The sequence below is a fragment of the Cetorhinus maximus genome, chromosome 1 (assembly GCF_964194155.1).
Source record: "Cetorhinus maximus chromosome 1, sCetMax3.hap1.1, whole genome shotgun sequence".
In the NCBI taxonomy this organism is placed as follows: Eukaryota; Metazoa; Chordata; class Chondrichthyes; order Lamniformes; family Cetorhinidae; genus Cetorhinus; species Cetorhinus maximus.
Window position 1 is genome coordinate 247990666 of NC_135879.1, and position 17928 is coordinate 248008593.

General features: G+C 44.5%; 1 protein-coding gene across 1 annotated transcript in view; it reads left to right on the forward strand.

The window, feature by feature from the left end:
- The window catches only part of LOC144680096 (disintegrin and metalloproteinase domain-containing protein 12-like), a 268407-nt gene that overhangs the window by 173470 nt on the left and 77009 nt on the right, over positions 1 to 17928 (forward strand). The window contains exon 17 of the mRNA XM_078541258.1: positions 9313 to 9505. Coding sequence (XP_078397384.1) covers positions 9313 to 9505 — 193 coding nt within the window. The remainder of the gene's footprint in view (positions 1 to 9312; positions 9506 to 17928) is intronic.

Genomic DNA, 17928 nt, shown 5'->3' on the forward strand with positions numbered 1-17928 from the left:
GGCCACAGGAGAGGGGCCAGAGGACTGGAGGACAGCCAATGTGGTACCATTATTCAAGAAGGGAGGAAGAGATAAACCAGGGAATTACAGGCCAGTCAGTCTAACCTCAGTGGTGGGAAAGCTATTGGAAGCAATTCTGAGGGACAGAATTAATCTACACTTGGAGAGGCAGGGATTAATCAAGGACAGTCAGCATGGTTTTGTTAAGGGGAGGTCATGTCTAACCAATTTGATTGAGTTTTTCAAAGAGGTGACCAGGTGTGTCGATGAGGGCAATGCATTTGACGCAGGCTACTTGGACTTCAGCAAGGCTTTTGATAAGGTTCCACAGGGATCGGTGTTGGGTCCCTTGCTGTTTGTGGTATATATAAACGATTTCAACTTGAATGTAGGAATGTTGATCAGTAAATTCGCGGATGACACGAAAATTGTTGGGTTGGTAAATAGTGAGGAGCATAACCTTAGATTACAGGAGGATATAGACGGGCTGGTCAGATGGGCTGATCAGTGGTAAAATGGAATTTAATCTGGATAAGTGTGAGGTGATGCACTTGGGCAGGACAAACAAGGCACAGGAATACACGATGAATGGTAGGACCCTGGGAAGTACCCAGGAGCAGAGGGACTTTAGTGTGCATGTCCACTGGTCCCTTAAGGTAACGGGACAGGTAGATAAGGTGATTGAGAAGGCATATGGGATACTTGCCTTTATTAGCCGAAGCATAGAATGTAAGAGCAGGAAGGTTATGCTGGAACTGTATAAAACACTGGTTAGGCCACAGCTAGAGTATTGAGTGCAGTTCTGGAATCCACACTATAGGAAGGATGTGATTGCACTAGAGAGTGTGCAGAGGAGATTTACCAGGATGTTGCCTGGGCTGGAGAGTTTTAGTTATGAGGAGAGATTGGATAGACTGGGGTTATTTTCCCTGGAGCAGAGGAGATTGAGGGGGGACATGATTGAGGTGTATAAAATTATGAGGGGCATAGATAGGGTAGACAAGAAGGAACTTTTCCCCTTGGTGGAGGGATCAATAACCAGGGGGGCATAGATTTATGGTAAGGGGCAGGAGGTTTAGAGGGGATGTGAGGAAGAATTTTTTTACCCAGAGTGTGGTGGGAATCTGGAATTCACTGCCTGAAAGGGTGGTAGAGGCAGAAACCCTCATAACATTTAAGAAGTATTTGGATGTGCACTTGCGATGCCATGGCATACAAGGCTATGGGCCTAGTGCTGGAAAATGGGATTAGAATAGTTAGGTACTTGTTTGACCGGCACAGAGTCGATGGGCCAAAGGGCCTTTTTCTGTGCTGTAGACCTCTATGACTCTGTGACTCTAAGCCCATTAATAAATGCTTTATTAACTGCTTTCTCCACCTGTCCTACCACCTTCAATGATCTATGCACATATACACCCAGGTCTTTCTGCTCCTGCACTCGCTTCAGAATTTCACCCCTTATTTCATATTGTCTGTCCATGTTCTTCCTACCAAAATGCACCACCTCACACTTCTCCACATTGAACTTCATCTGCCACCTATCTGCCCACTCCACCAACTTGTCTATGGGCAGAATATTACGGTCCCGTTTCGATGGGAATGGGGCTGTAAAATGCGGTGAGACATTCCAAACCTCATTGACTTCAGCGGGAATGTAAAATCCCGCTATGTAAAATTTCACCTTATGTCCTCTTGATGTTCCACACTTTCCTCCTTGCAGTTCATAACATTCGCAAGTTCGAATCATCCACAAACTTTGAAATTGTCCCTTGTACACCAAGATCTGGATCATTAATATTTATCAGGAAAAGCAAGGGTCCCAATGCTGACCCCTGGGGAACTCCACTTCAACCCTTCCTTCAGCCTGAACAATATCCATTGACCATTACTCTCTGCTTCCTACTTTTCAGCCAATTTTGTATCCACGTTGCTACTGAGCCTTTTAATCCATGAACAATAACTTTTCTCACAAATCTATTATGTCGCACTGTATCAAATGTCTTTTGAAAGTCCATGTACACCACATTAACAGCATTACCCTCATCGACCTTCCTGTTATCTCTTCAAAAGTCTCCAGCAAGTTAGTTAAACACGATTTCCCCTTTAGAAATCCATGCTGGCTCTTCCTTATCAACTCATGTGTTTGCCTGTAACTATTAATTCTATCTGAATAATTGTTTCTAGAATCTTGCCCACTACTGAAGTTAGACTGACTGGTCTGTAATTGCTGGGCTTATCCTTACAACCTTTTTTGAACAAGGACATAATGTTTGCAATTTGTCAGTCCTCTGGCACCACCCCTGAGTCTAGGGAAGACTGAAAGATTATGGCCAGTGCCCCTGCAATTTCTACTCTCACTTCCTTCAATATCCTTGGATGCATCTCATCCAATCCTGGAGCCTTGTCAACTTTGACCACTTCTGGTGACAGAGTTTCCTCCTGCGTCACCATGGCCTGGGTAGCATCTACCTCCTTGGTAAAGACAGATGCAAAGTATTCATTTAATACCTCAGCCATGGCCCCTTTGTCCATCTGTAAATTCCCTTTTGGGTCCCTAATGGGCCCTACTCCTCCTTTTACCACCCTTTTACTATTTATATGCCTACAGGAGACTTTGGGATTTCCCTTTATGTTGGCTGCCAGTCTTTTCTCATAACCCCTCTTCACTTTTCTACTGTGCTTTTTCACCTCTCCTCTGAACCTTCTGTATTCCTCTTGGTTCTCAATTGTATTTTTTACCTGACACCTGTCATAAGCGCACTCTTTCTTCTTTACCTTAAATCCTATCTCCTTTTCCATCCAGGGAGCTCTGGATTTGTTTACCCTAGCTTTCCCTTTCGATGGAATATACCTTGACTGTGCCTGAACCAATTCTTTTTTGAAGGTAGCCCATTGTTGAGCTACAGTTTTTCCCACCAATCTTTCATTCCAGTCTATCTGGCCCAGCTCCGTTCTTGCCCCATTGAAGTCAGCTCTCATCCTGTTAGTTTTTCCCACTCTGGATTGCCTATCGTCCTTTTCTATCGTCATCCTAAAACATACAATGCAATGATCACTGTCTCCTAAATGTTCCCCCACTGACACTTGGTCTACTTGGCCCACCTCATTTCCAAGAACCAGGTCCAACAGTGCATCTTTTGGATTTCCAGCATCCGCAGTAGCTTTTAGCTTTTTGTTTTTATCTCAGTGCATCTTTCCTTGTTGGATTGGACACATACTGCTGTAGAAAATTCTCCTGAACACAATCTAGGAACTTTTACCCCTCTCTGCCCTTTACACTACCACAGTCCCCAGTCTACATTCGGGTAATTAAAGTCTCTGTGATAATTACTCTATAATGCCTGCATCTCTCTGTAATTTCCCTGCAGATTTGTTCTTCTACGTCCTTCTCACTATTTGATGGTCTATAGACTACCCCGATCAATGTAATTGCACCCTTTTTGTTCCTTAGCTCCAGCTAAATAGACTCTGTCCTTGAACCCTCTGGGACACCCTCTTTCTGCAGCACTGCAATGCTCTCCTTAACCAATACTGCCACCCCTCCTCCTTTCCTATCTTTTCTGAACACCTTGTACCTGGGAATATTTAACACTGAGCTCTGCCCTTGCTTGAGCCAGGTCTCTGTTATCGGCGCAACATCACATTTCCACATGGCAATCTGCGTCTGTACCTCCCCAATCTTATTTACTATACTCCGCCATTCACATACGTGCATAGTAACCCTGATTTAGATTTTGTTACTTTCTCCCTCACCCCGACTTCACCTATTAATTTACTATTCTCTACACTAGTGCGATCTGTCCCTCCCAGTAGTTTGTAAACCTGCTATTCCTCTCTAATATTCTCTCTTGGTTCCCACACCCCTGCTGAGTTAGTTTATAGCCCTCCCAACAGCACTAGCAAAACACCCCGCAAGGAACTCAGTCCCAGCTCTTTTCAGGTGCAATCTGCCCGGCTTGTACAGGTCCCATCTCCCCCAGAGCCACTCTCAGTGTCCCAGGAACCTAAAGCCCTCCCTCCTGCACCATCTTTCCAGCCACACATTCATCTGCCTTATCCTCCTTTTTCTGTACTCAATGGCATGTGGCACTGGGAGTAATCCAGAGATTACTACATTTGAGGTCCTGCTTGCCAATTTTCTATCTAGCTTCCTAAATTCTGATTGCAGGACCACATCCCCCTTCCTACCTAAGTCATTGGTATCAATGTGGACCACGACCTCTGGCTGTTCACTCTACCCCAGAAGAATGTCCTGCAGCCTCAGACAGCACCTTCCAAACCCATGACCACCACCATCTAGAAGGACAAGGGCAGCAGATAGATGGGAACACCACCGCCTGGAAGTTCCCCTCCAAGTCACTCACCATCCTGGCTTGGAAATATATCGCTGTTCCTTCACTGTCACTGGGTCAAAATCCTGGAACTCCCTCCCTAACAGCACTGTGGGTGTACCTACACCACATGGACTGCAGCGGTTCAAGAAGGCAGCTCACCACCACCTTCTCAAGGGCAATTAGGGATGGGCAATAAATGCTGGCCCAGCCAGTGACACCCACATCCCTTGAATGAATATATTTTTTAAAAAAACACTCTGTGACACCCTTAACCTTGGCCCCAGGGAGGCAACATACCATCCCTGAGTCACACCTACAGCCACAGAAATGCCTGTCTGTTCCCCTAACCAATGAATCCCCTATCACTATAGCTTTTCCTTTCTTCTTCCTCCCCTCCTGTACAGCCGATCTGCTCGTGGTGCCACAAACTTGGCTCTGACTGCGCTCCGGTGAGGAACCAGCTCCCTCACCAGCTTCCAAAACGGAAAACCGATTTGTGAGCGGGACCCCAGGGGACTCCTGCACTACCTGCCTCCTTCTCTTGGACTGCCCGGTGGTCACCCATTCCCTCTCTGTCTCCAGCCCCTTAAGCTGTGGTGTGACCACCTCTCTAAACGCGCTATCCATGTAGCTCTCAGCCTCATGGATGCGCCACAGTGACCCCAGCTGCTGCTCGAGCTCTGAAACCCGGAGCTCAGGTTTCTGCAGCTGGCAGCACTTCCTGCACATGTGGTCAGCTAGAACATCAGTTGTGTCCATGACTTCCCACATATTACAGGACACACATTCCACTGGACTGAGCTGCCCTGCCATGTCTTAACTCTACGTCCTTATGTTAACTATATTCAACTTTGAATTATTTATACTACTTTATTATATTAGCCCTAAATTCCCCTTATTCCTGGTGCATCTCAGTTAAACCCAAGCATAGCTACCTGTTTAAAAATATTGCACTTTTCTAATTTACTCACCAGGTCCTACTTACCTAGACCACTGCTTTCCTCCCTTCTCACCGAACTCCCTCAGTCACCAAACTCCAGCTGAAGCACTGTACTGCAGCCCAAAACAGCACTCCAGTGCAGCTAAGTCCTCTCGCAATGAAGGCCAATTTACCATTTGCCTTCTTACCTGCTGGCTGCACCTGGAAACTTGCATTCAGTGATTGGTGTACAAGGACACCCAGGTCTCTTTGAGAAACCCATCTCGTACACATTCCAGGAATTCCTCCTCATGCTGGTTAGGTTAACCCAGTCTATATGCAAATTGTAGTTGCCAATTATCACTGCATTACTCACATTACATGCATTTCTAATTTCCTGATTTATACAGTGCCCAACATTGCCACTACAGCTTGGTGGCCTTTAAACAACTCCCAACAATGTTTGCTGCCCCTTGCTGTTTTTTTTTAGCTTCAACCAAAGTGATTCTGCATCTTATATAAAAACAAAAAACTGTGGATGCTGGAAATCCAAAACAAAAACAGAAATACCTGGAAAAACTCAGCAGGTCTGGCAGCATCGGCGGAGAAGAGCTGTTCTGTTGAAGGGTCATGAGGACTCAAAACGTCAACTTTGCTCTTCTCCACCGATGCTGCCAGACCTGCTGAGTGATTGTACATCTTGATCCTTCAATCTAAGAACCTCTCTGACCAACGTACTGATCTCATCCCTTATTAGCAGTGCTACCCCACCTCTTTATCTTTTTGCCGATCCCTCCTTTATGCTGAATATCCTTAAATATTCAATTCCTAATCTTGGTCACCCTGTAGCCACGTCTCCTTAATTAAATTGTACCCATTTACCTTAATGTCTGCATTCAGATCATCAGCCTTTTTGTCAATGCTATGTGCAGATAGAATACCTTTCTTTTATTTTGATTTTTGAACTTTCTCTATTCTGGTCCTATTTGATGTGTGTCTATGCTCTGTCTGTCTTCTGTTTATGCTTTCTACTTTTCTATTTCCTGTTACCAGTTTTGCTTCCCTCCAATCTCAACTCCCTCCCAGGTTCCCCCATCCCACTGCCAACCTCATTCAAACCCTCCCCACCAGCACTAGCAAAGCTTCCAGTGAGGATGCTGGGGACCTCCGGAGGAGGCTGAGATGGATCATCCATTCAGCACTTCTGGCTGAAGATGGCTGCAAATGCTTATCTTTTGCACTGATGTGCTGGGCTCTCCCATCACTGAGGATGGGGATATTTGTGGAGCCACCTCCTCCCGTGAGTTGTTTAATTGTCCACCACCATTCATGACTGGACATGGTAGGACTGCAGAGCTTGCTTTGATCCATCGGATGTGGGATCGCTAAGCTGTCTATCACTTGCTGCTTATGCTGTTCAGCACACAAGTAGTCCTGTGTTATAGCTTCATCAGATTGACACCTCATTTTTATATATGCCTGGTGCTGTTCCTGGCATGCCCTCCTACACTCTTCATTGAACCAGGGTTGATCCCCTGGCTTGGTGGTAATGGTAGAGTGGGGGATATGCTGGGTCATGAGGTTACAGATTGTGTTAAAGTGCAATTCTGCTGCTGCTGATGGCCCACAGCACCTCATGGATTTTCTAAATTAGTATGTTTCTGGCATAATATTGAAATGGCCATTGCTGGATCTGGATCTGGTTCTGTGGAATGAGATGGCTGAAGTGGCTGGAGTGTCAGTAGGAAGTGGAGAAGGAGCAATCTAAATTAAACATAATGAATTGGAGGAAGGCCAATTCCAGTGGGTTGAGAGTGAACCTATCGTGGTATTAAAGATTGGCAGGGAAACCCCTAACGGACAATGGCAGCCTTTAAAGAGGTGATGGTTCAGGTACAGTCAGGCTGCATTGCCTCGAGGGGGAAAGGTGGGGCAAACAAAACTAGAGGCCCAGAGAAGACAAAAGACAGTGAGTATGGTGAAGCAGGAAAAGAAACCAGGCAGAGTGTAGTACGTTCAGAGAGGAAATGAGTAAGTATAGACTGGAGAAGCTGGCTTGATCTTCTTTGAAAAGAGAAGGTTGTGAGGAGATTTGATAAAGATATTCAAAGTCATGAGGAGTTTGGACAGGGTAAATAGAGGGAAACTGTTCCCATTGATGGTAGGATTGAGAATCCAGGGACATTGATTTCTGGTGACCATCACAGTAACGACGACATGAGAAACAACCTCGTTACACAGCAAGTAATTAGCATCTGGAATGAGCACAGCTTGAGGGTGTGGTGAAGGCCGATTCAATTGTAGTTTTCAAAAAGGAATTGGATTATTAACTTGTGGGGAGATGGTGGTGAAGTGGTAATGTCTTTGGACTAATAATCCAGAGAGCCAGGCTAATGCTCTGAGGACACAGGTTCAAGTCCCACTGAGGATAGCTGTCGACTCCAGATTGATATCAATGGTTTGGTTGAGTGGACGGAGAAGTGGCAATTGGAATTCAATCTGGAAAGGTGTGAGGTAATGCATTTGGGGAGGGCAAACAAAGCAAGGAATACTCAATAAACAGGAGGATTTGAGGAAGTGAAAGACCTTGGAGTGCATGTCCACAGGTCCTTGAATATGGCAGGACAGGTGGATAAGGTGGTAAAGAAAGCATATGGAATGTTTTCCTTTATTGGGTGAGGTATTGAATACAAGAGCAGGGATGTAATGATGGAACTGTATAAAATGCTGGTTAGGCCACAGCTGGAATTTTGTGCACAGTTCTGGTCACCACATTACAGGAAGGACATAGTTGTTCTGGAGAGATACAGAGGAGGTTTACAAGAATGCTGCCAGGGCTTGAAAATAACAGCTATGAGGAGAGATTGGATAGGCTGGGGTCATTTTCCTTAGAACAGAGGAGGCTGAGGGGTGACCTAATTGAGGAGTATAAAATTATGAGGGGCCTGGATAGGGTCAACAGGAAAAGCTTGTTTCCCCCTCGCTGAGGGGTCAATTACCAGGGGGCAGAGGTTTAAGGTGATTGGTAGAAGGATTAGAGGGGACATGAGGAAACATTTGTCACCCAGAGGGTGGTGGGTGTCTGCAATTCACTGCCTAAGTTGGTGGTTGAGGGTGAAACTCGACTAATTGAAAAGGTAGCTGGATCTGCATCTGAAGTGCTGTAAGCTGCAAGGCCACAGGCCAGGTGCTGGAAAGCGGGATTAAAATGAGCAGCTAGTTTCTTTTTCCTCTCTTTTGAGGCGCAGACACAATGGGCTGGATGGCCTCTTTCTGCACTGTAATTTTTCTATGGTTCTATGGCAGCTGGTGGAATTTAAATGAATAAACCTGGAATATAACTTAGTGTCAGTAATAGCGATCATGAAACTATCATTGATTATTGAAAAAACCCATCTAGCTCAGCAATGTCCTTTAGGGAAGGAAATCTGCCGTCCTTACCCGGTCTGGCCTTCATGTGACTCCAGACCCACAGCAATGTGGTTGACTCTTACCTGCCCTCTGAAATGGCCTAGCAAGGGCAATTAGGGATGGACAAAAAAATGCTGGACTTGCCAGCAACACCCACATCCCGTGAAAGAATAAAGGAACTGAAAAATCAACTGGATGGCTATGGGGAAGGACAGGAGAGTGGGACTAACTGAGCTGCTCTTACAGAGAGCTAGCATGCATTCAATGGGTTGAATGGTCACCCTCTGTGCTGTAACCATTCTATGGTTTTATTCATAAGGTGATAAGACACTTAACCTTGTGTTCATGCTCAATATCTCGAGGGTGTGGAAGAAGAAACATTTGGTTCATTGAAGAACAATTTGGATGCCCATTTGGCACCGTTGCTTCTATAGTTGGGTGAGCAGGATGGACTGAATGGCCTTACTACCATAGTGAAATTTAGAATCGCACCTAAAACCAGATAAAAACACTCTGAATGAGGCTGAAAATAACAGACACAAAGATAATCTCACACATTCAGACTGACTGACCTTATAGCACTAGTGACCTCAGTAAATTGAGAAGGTAGAAGGTAGAAGGCCTCAGTTGCTTGTGTCTCTCTTACAGGGATGTAGATTGTGGAAAAATCCAGTGTAAGGGTGGAAATGCAACTCCACTCCGAGGAGGATATCTGAGTATTTTGACCACCAAATTCGTTATTAAGGGTGTGAAGTATGAATGCCGAGGGACATTTTCTACTTTCCAAGATTCCAGCGCTCCAGACCTAGTTCGACAAGGAACCAAGTGTGGAGACAACAAGGTAATCGACTCCGAGTCAGTAGAAAGAAATATTTAACACGAGACGTCTTGGCACTGTTCCACTGTCCCCATTCAAGGTCATACACTTCCTACCATCCTAGTCTTCATACTGCTTATACAGTCATAGAGTTATACAGCACAGAAACAGGCCCTTCGGCCCATCCTGTCCATGCTACCCATCAAGCACTTCTCTATTCTAATCCCATTTTCCCGCACTTGGCCTGTAGCCCTGTGTGCTATGGCATTTCAAGTGCTCATCTAAATACTTCTTAAATGTTGTGAGGGTTCCTGCCTCTACCACCCCCTCAGGCAGTGAGTTCCAGATTCCAACCATCCTCTGGGTTAAAAAAATGTTTCCTCAAATCCCCTATAAACCCCCTGCCCCTTACCTAAATCTATGCCCCCTGGTAATTGACACCTCCACTAAGGGGAAAAGTTTCTTCCTGTCTACCCTATCTATGCCCCTCATAATTTTGTATACCTCTATCAGGTCCCCCCTCAGCCTTCTCTGCTCTAAGGAAAACAACCCTAGCCTATCCAGTCTCTCTTCATAACTGAAACACTCCAGCCCAGGCAACATCCTGGTGAATCTCCTCTGCACCCTCTCCATTGCAATCACATCCTCCCTATAGTGTGGAGAACAGAACTGCACACAGTACTCCAGCTGTGGCCTAACTAGCATTTTATACAGCTACAACATAACCTCCCTGCTCTTATATTCTAAACCTCAGCTAATAAAGTCAAGTGTCCCATATGCCTTCTTAACCACCTTATCTATCTGTGTTGCTGCCTTCAGGGATCTATGGACATGTGCACTAAGGTCCCTCTGATCCTCTGTACTTCCTAGGATCCTACCATTCATTGTGTATTCCCTTGCTGTGTTAATCCTCCCAAAATGAATCACCTCACACTTCTCAAGATTAAATTCCATTTGCCACTGCTCTACCCATCTTACCAGCCCATCTATATCATCCTGTAATCTAAGGCTTTCCTCCTCACTATTTACAACACCACCAATTTCCTGTCATCTGCGAACTTACTGATCATACCTCCTATATTCACGTCTAAATCATTAATGTACACTACAAACAGCAAGGGTCCCAGCACCGATCCCTGCGGTACACCACTCATCACAGGCTTCCAATCACAAAAACAACCTTCGACCATCACCCTCTGCCTCATGCCACTAAGCCAATTTTGAATCCAATTTGCCAAATTGCCCTGGATCCCCTGGGCTCTTACCTTCTTGACCATTCTCCCATGTGGGACCTTGTCAAAAGCCTCACTGAAATCCATGTAGACTACATCAACTGCACTACTCTCACCAACACAACTGGTCACCTCCTCGAAAAATTCAGTCAGATTTGTTAGACATGATCTCCCCCTGACAAAACCATGCTGACTGTTCCTGATTAATCTCTGCCTCTCCAAGTGGAGATTAATCTTGTCCCTCAGAAATTTTTCCAATAGTTTCCCGACCACTGATGTGAGACTCACTGGCCTGTAATTACCTGGTTTATCCCTGCTACTCTTCTTGAATAATGGTACCACATTTGCTGCCCTCCAGTCCTCTGGCACCTCTCCTGTGGCCAGAGAGGATTTGAAAATTAGTGTCAGAGCCTCTGCAATCTCCTCCCTTGCCTCACATAGCAACCTGGGATACATTTAATCTGGCCCTGGGGATTTTTAAACCCGCTAAAACCGCTAACACCTCTTCCCTTTCAATGCCAATTTGTTCAAGTACATCACCCTTCTCCAGAGTGAACACTGATGAAAAGTAATCATTTAAAAGCTCACCTACATCCTCCGGCTCCACGCACAGATTGTCACTTTGGTCCCTAATGGGCCCTACTCTTTCCCTGGTTATCCTGTTGTCTTTAATATATTTATCTTGCCCACCATCTCCCTCCCCACTCCATTGTCAAAGGCATATATTCTCCTCTGGGCTGCTCCCAACTCCCCCATTCCTCCGCTCTAACACATTCACCCTCTGCCCCGCTCTGTCGCCTCATTGCTGTTCATTTCTCACTTCCCACTCCCCACGTAAATAACATCAACTGCACTGCCCTCATCCACCCACCTTCATCAAAAAATTCAATCATCCTCTGTCCCCATTTAGTTTTTACTCGGCATCACCTGTTGCTGGCAATTCTGCTGTCCCCATTCACAGCTCCTCCTGACACATCATGGGAACGAGCATTGAAATAGGGGCAGAAAACAGATTAATGTGTGACTGCAGAGATGGTGCAGGAGGGAGGACTTTCAATTCTTGGGACATTGGGGACTGGTTCTGGGGCAGATGGGACCTTTGCTGGCTGGAGGGCTGCACCTGAGCAGGGGAGGAACACATGTCTTTGCGAGGTGGTTTGCTAATGTTTTAAAGGAGGGTTTAAACGAACTTGGCAGCGATGTGGAATCAGGAAGTAATATTAGAGAGGAATACCAAGGTGCACTGAATACTGGGAGAGATAAATAGCACTAGAGTAGGGAAATAGTGAGACACCAGGTGGGGTCAGAGCAAGGGAAGGTAATAAAGTCTATATTAGGGTTACTGTGCATGGATGTGAATATGTGGAGTGTGGTAAATAAAATTGGTGAGATGTAGGCACAAAAAGGCAGGTGGAAATATGATGTAGAGGTAAGAATGGAGACCAGGCTCAAATAAAGGCAGGACTGGGTGTTAAGAAGATAAGAACATAAGAACTAGGAGCAGGAGTCGGCAATTCAGCCCCTCGAGCCTGCCCCGCCATTCATTACGATCATGGCTGACCTCATTTCGGCCTCAACTCCAATTTCCCGCCCTCTACCCACAACCTTTCAATCCCTTACTAATTAAAAATCTGTCTATCTCCTCCTTAAATTTATTCAGTGCCCGGCATCCACTGCACTCTGAGGTAGTGAATTCCACAGATTCACGACCCTTTGAGAAAAGTAATTCCTCCTCATCTCTGATTTAAATCTACCATCCCTTAGCCTAAAACTATGGCCTCTCGTTCTAGAATGCCCCACAAGGGAAAACATCCGCTCCACGTCTACTTTGCCTATCCCCTTTAGTATCTTATATACCTCAATTAGATCTCCTCTCATCCTTCTAAACTCTAGCGAGTATAGGCCTAAACTGCTCAACCTCTCCTCACAAAACAAGCCCCACATCTCTGGAATCAATCTAGTGAACCTCCTCTGAACCACCTCCAGTGCAACTACATCCTTCCGCAAGTAAGGAGACTAAAACTGTGCACAGTACTCCAGGTGCGGTCTCACCAATGCCTTGTACAGTTGCAACAACACTTCCCTATTTTTATACTCTATTCCTTTAGCAATAAATGCCAAAATTCCATTTGCCTTCCTTATTACCTGCTGTACATGCATACTAGCTTTCAGCGATTCATGCACGAGGACACCCAGATCCCTCTGCACTGAAGCATTCTGAAGTTTCTCTCCATTTAAATAATAAGTCGCTTTTTTATTCTTCCGACCAAAATGGATAACCTCACACTTATCCACGTTAAACTCCATCTGCCAAATTTTGTCTCATTCACCTAACCTGTCCATATCACAGAATCATAGAAACACAGTGCAGAAGAGGCCCTTCGGCCCATCGAGTCTGCACCGACACGTGAGAAACACCTGACCTACCTACCTAATCCCATTTACCAGCACTTGGCCCATAGCCTTGAATGTTATGACATGCCAAGTGCTCATCCAGGTACTTTTTAAAGGATGTGAGGCAACCCGCATCCACCACCCTCCCAGGCAGTGCATTCCAGACCGTCACCATCCTCTGGGTAAAAAGGTTTTTCCTCACATCCCCCCTAAACCTCCTGCCCCTCACCTTGAACTTGTGTCCCGTCGTGACTGACCCTTCAACTAAGGGGAACAGCTGCTCCCTATCCACCCTGTCCATTCCCCTCATAATCTTGTACACCTCGATCAGGTCGCCCCTCAGTCTTCTCTGCTCCAATGAAAACAACCCAAGTCTATCCAACTCTCTTCATAACTTAAACGTTTCATCCCAGGCAACATCCTGATGAATCTCCTCTGCACCCCCTCCAGTGCAATCACATCCTTCCTATAATGTGGCGACCAGAACTGCACACAGTACTCCAGCTGTGGCCTCACCAAGGTTCTATACAACTCCAACATGATCTCCCTACTTTTGTAATCTATGCCTCGATTGATAAAGGCAAGTGTCCCATATGCCTTTTTCACCACCCCACTAACATGCCCCTCTGCCTTCAGAGATCTATGGACACACACGCCAAGGTCCCTTTGTTCCTCAGAACTTCCTAGTGCCATGCCGTTCATTGAATATTTCCTTGTCAAATTACTTATTCCAAAGTGTATCACCTCCCACTTTTCAGGGTTAAATTCCATCTGCCACTTATCTGCCCATTTGACCATCCCGTCTATATCTTCCTGTAGGCCAAGACACTCAACCTTACTGTTAACCACCCGGCCAATCTTTGTGTCATCTGCAAACCTACTAATCCAACCCCCCCACATAGTCATCTATGTCGTTTATATAAATGACAAATAATAGGGGACCCAGCACAGATCCCTGTGGTACGCCACTGGACACTGGCTTCCAGTCACTAAAGCATCCTTCTGTCATCACCCTCTGTCCCCTACAACTAAGCCAATTATAGTCTATAGTTTCCTACTTTTTGCCTACCCCACCTTTTTGAATAAGGGTGAAATATATTACCGTTTTTCCAATCCACTGGAACCTTTCCTGAATCCAGGGAATTTTGGAATATTATAGCCAATGCATCCACTATCTCCACTGCCACTTCCTTTAAGACCCTGGGATGTAAGCCATCAGGTCCTGGGGACTTTTCGCTCTTTAATCCCAATAGTTTGCTCAGTACTTTTTCTCTGATGATGGTGATTGTTCTAAGTTCCTCCTCTATATTCTCTGCACTACCTGTTACTATTGGGGTGGTATTAGTGTCCTCCGCCATGAAAACTGAGGCAAAATATTGATTAAGCGTCTCTGCCATTTCTGCGTTCCCCACTATTAACTCCCCAGTCTCATCCTCCAAGGGACCAACATTCACTTCAGCTGCTCTCTTTCCTTTTATATACTTGGAGAAGCTTTTGCTATCAGTTTTTACATTTTGTGCTAGTTTTCTTTCATAATTTTTGTTCTTTTTATTATTTTTTTAGTAACCCTTTGTTGATCTTTAAAAATTTCCCAATCTTCCAGCCTGCCACTGACCTTTGCAATTTGGTATGGCTTAGTTTTTGCCTCTAGGTTATCTTTAATTTCCTTGCTTAGCCATGGATGCTTTTTCCCGCTCTTACCATCTTTCTTCCTCTTTGGAATATATTTTACTTGGGAGGAATTGAATATCTCCTTAAATATCTGCCACTGTTCATCAACTGTCCTACCTTGTAGCCTCCCTGCCCTGTCCACTAGGGCCAAATCTGCCCTCATACCTATGTAGTTACCTTTGTTTAACTCCAGAACACGAGTGTGGGACTCAAGTTTCTCGCTCTCAAACGGAACTTGAAATTTTAGCATGCTATGATCACTCTTCCCTTGAGGATCTTTTACTATGAGATCATTAATTAATCCCATCTCATTGCACAAAACCAAATCCAGAATAGCCTGCTCCCTGGTTGGTTCCACAACATATTGCTCCAAGAAACAATCTCTAATACACACTATGAACTCTCCCTCGAGGCTACCCTTGCCAGTTTGATTAGTCCAGTCTATATGCGTATTAAAATCACCCATGATTATTGCCGTGCCTTTCTTACATGCTCCCAGTATTTCCTGGTCTATACTGTGCCCTACTGCTAAACTGCTGTTTGGGGACCTATAGATTACTCCCGCCAGGGACTTCTTTCCCTGGCTATTTCCTATTTCTACCCAGACTGACTCTACGTCTTGCTCTCTAGTGCCTATATCATTCCTCACTATAGCACTGATCTCTTCCTTTACTAACAAAGTTACACCACCTCCTTTTCTTTTCTGCCTATCCTTCCAAAACACTGAGTACCCTTGGATATTCAACTCCCAAACTTGTTCTCCCTGTAACCACGTCTCAGTAATCGCCACCAAATCATACCTATTTATCTCCATTTGCACTGAATTAAACATTCCTTAATATAAGGTGTTCAGGAAAGATAGGGAAGGGAGTGAAAGGAAGAGGTGTAATGGCATTGATTGAGGATAGCATTGCAGTGCTGGTGAGCAAGAAAGTCACAGAGTGGGGTTAAGGACAGAATCTAAGGAACAATAGAAATACCATTACACCCCTGGGGTACTATGTGGGCCACCAATTAGTGGGAAAAGTATAGAGAAATGAATTTGCAAGGAAATTACAGACAGACGCAAGAATTATAGAGTAGTTATAATGGGAGACTTTAATTATCCAAATATAGACTGGGATAGTAGTAGTGGAGGGGGCAACAGTTCATCGAGGTGGGAGTTCAGGAGAATTTGACAACAGTATGTTTCCAGTTGAAGATGAGGAGAGACACTGCTGGATGTTGGAAATGAGGTGGGCCAAGTGGATTAAATATCAGTTAGAGAACATGTAGGTGCAAGAGAATGGATTTTTTAAAAAATATTTTGGGGTGTGTTGTGTTATCCTGTAAAAAAGGGTGTGTGTGTTTGTTTGTTTGTGTGTGTCATTAAGCTGGGCAAGAGTTTGCTAGCAGTCAGGTTGTCTGGGGGTTTGGAAACATGAAAAGGTTAAAGTTGTTAAGTTTGACATACAAGTAAATAGGTTAGATCTAACATTTGCATTTTTAGATAAGTTGAGAGGTTGTTTTAATATCGAAGGGGCCATAGGTGGAAAGGAAAATGTCTGTATCTTGCAGGAGTCCAGAGGTAAATAGTAGTGGGGACATTTATTTCCATTGACCCAAAAGCAAAGACAAGATGGAGACATGAAAGGTCATATATTTGGAAGGGTTTGAGCTTCAAAGGGGTGTGAGAACAACAGGACTGTCATGAAAGGGGAAAATGGTATGTTAGAGTTACTGTGGATAGCTGTCTTTTTAACTATTGAGCTGGATTACTATTGAGCCGCTAAGCTGGAGATGGCTGGAGCTGTTTGAGCTGCTGAGAAGCCTTGAGCTGCAGCAAGCAGTTTCATTCCAAAGTAAATTCCATAGCGAAGTGGAAAGGGTACAGGTCATGTGGTACACCTTTATTGAAGCTACAGCAGTCTGCCTTGTGTGATAATACTGGATTCCATAATTAAATATCCATAAAGGAGTGTTGTCTAGAAGTTGTTTAGTTGTGGGTTTGATCAAGTAGAGAGTTTTGGGGGATTGTTTTGAAGACTAACCTTAATTGAGTAACTAATCTTGTGTGTTTAGGTTTTCTTTTATGTTTGTTAATAAAACTTGTATGCTTAATTTTTAAAAACTGCAAAGTGTTACTGGACCTCTGACTGCTGAGATACAGCTTCTCCTCAGTGTTAGAATACAAAAAAAAAGGTTGTGGCTCGTGAGCCACATTTCCCTCTGGGACTTGGATTGCACTGCAATTAACACCGGCTGTGGTCATGACTTAGGGGTCAGTAATAATTGTATCATAATGTTTAGGTTGATTAAGGACGGAGAGCAATTCAGAGTCAGATTAATTAATTGGGGGAAAGCCAACTTCAGTGGGATAGGAACAGACCTGGGGCAAATAAATTGGAATCAAAATTGTAACTGGGGGAAAGGGGTCAAATTTGGGAAGATGTGGTAAACCAAAGAGTAGAGACATGTTAGGAGAGAAATGTACAAATATGGGAAATGATAAACGGAACATGACAGGAAGGGACAGAGAGTATGAATCGAAGAGTAAATCAGTAGATAAGGCTAGAAGTTAAAAAAATAATAAAATGACAAAACTAAAGGCTCTGTATCTAAATGCAGGTAGAATTCAAAACAAAACAGGTGAACTGATAACGCAAATATAAACAAAAAAACACGATCTGATAGCCATTAGAGACATGGCTGCAAGATGTCATGGATTGGGTCCTGATTATTGAAGGGTACGTGGCATTTAGGAAGGACAGGAAGTTAGGAAAAGGTGGAGGGCTGGCTCTGTTAATTAATGATGGCATTAGCACATTAGAGGTGGGTGACCTGAGTTCAGGAAGCCAGGATGTAGAAGTGGTTTGGGTTGAGATGAGAAATGATAAAGGCAAATAGTGACTTGTGGGAGTGATGTACAGGCCCCCTAATTGTAACTACACGGTAGCGCAGAATATAAAAGAAGAGATAATAGGAGTTTTTCAGATAGGTACAGCCTTAATCATGAGGGATTTTAATCTGCATATAGACTGGAACAGTCAGATGGGCAAAGGTAGCGTGGATGAGGAGTTCATAGAATGTTGTTGAAATAGTTTCTTAACAGCACGTTCTGGAGCCAACCAGAGAGCAGGCTATACTAGACCTGGTACTGAGCAACGGGAT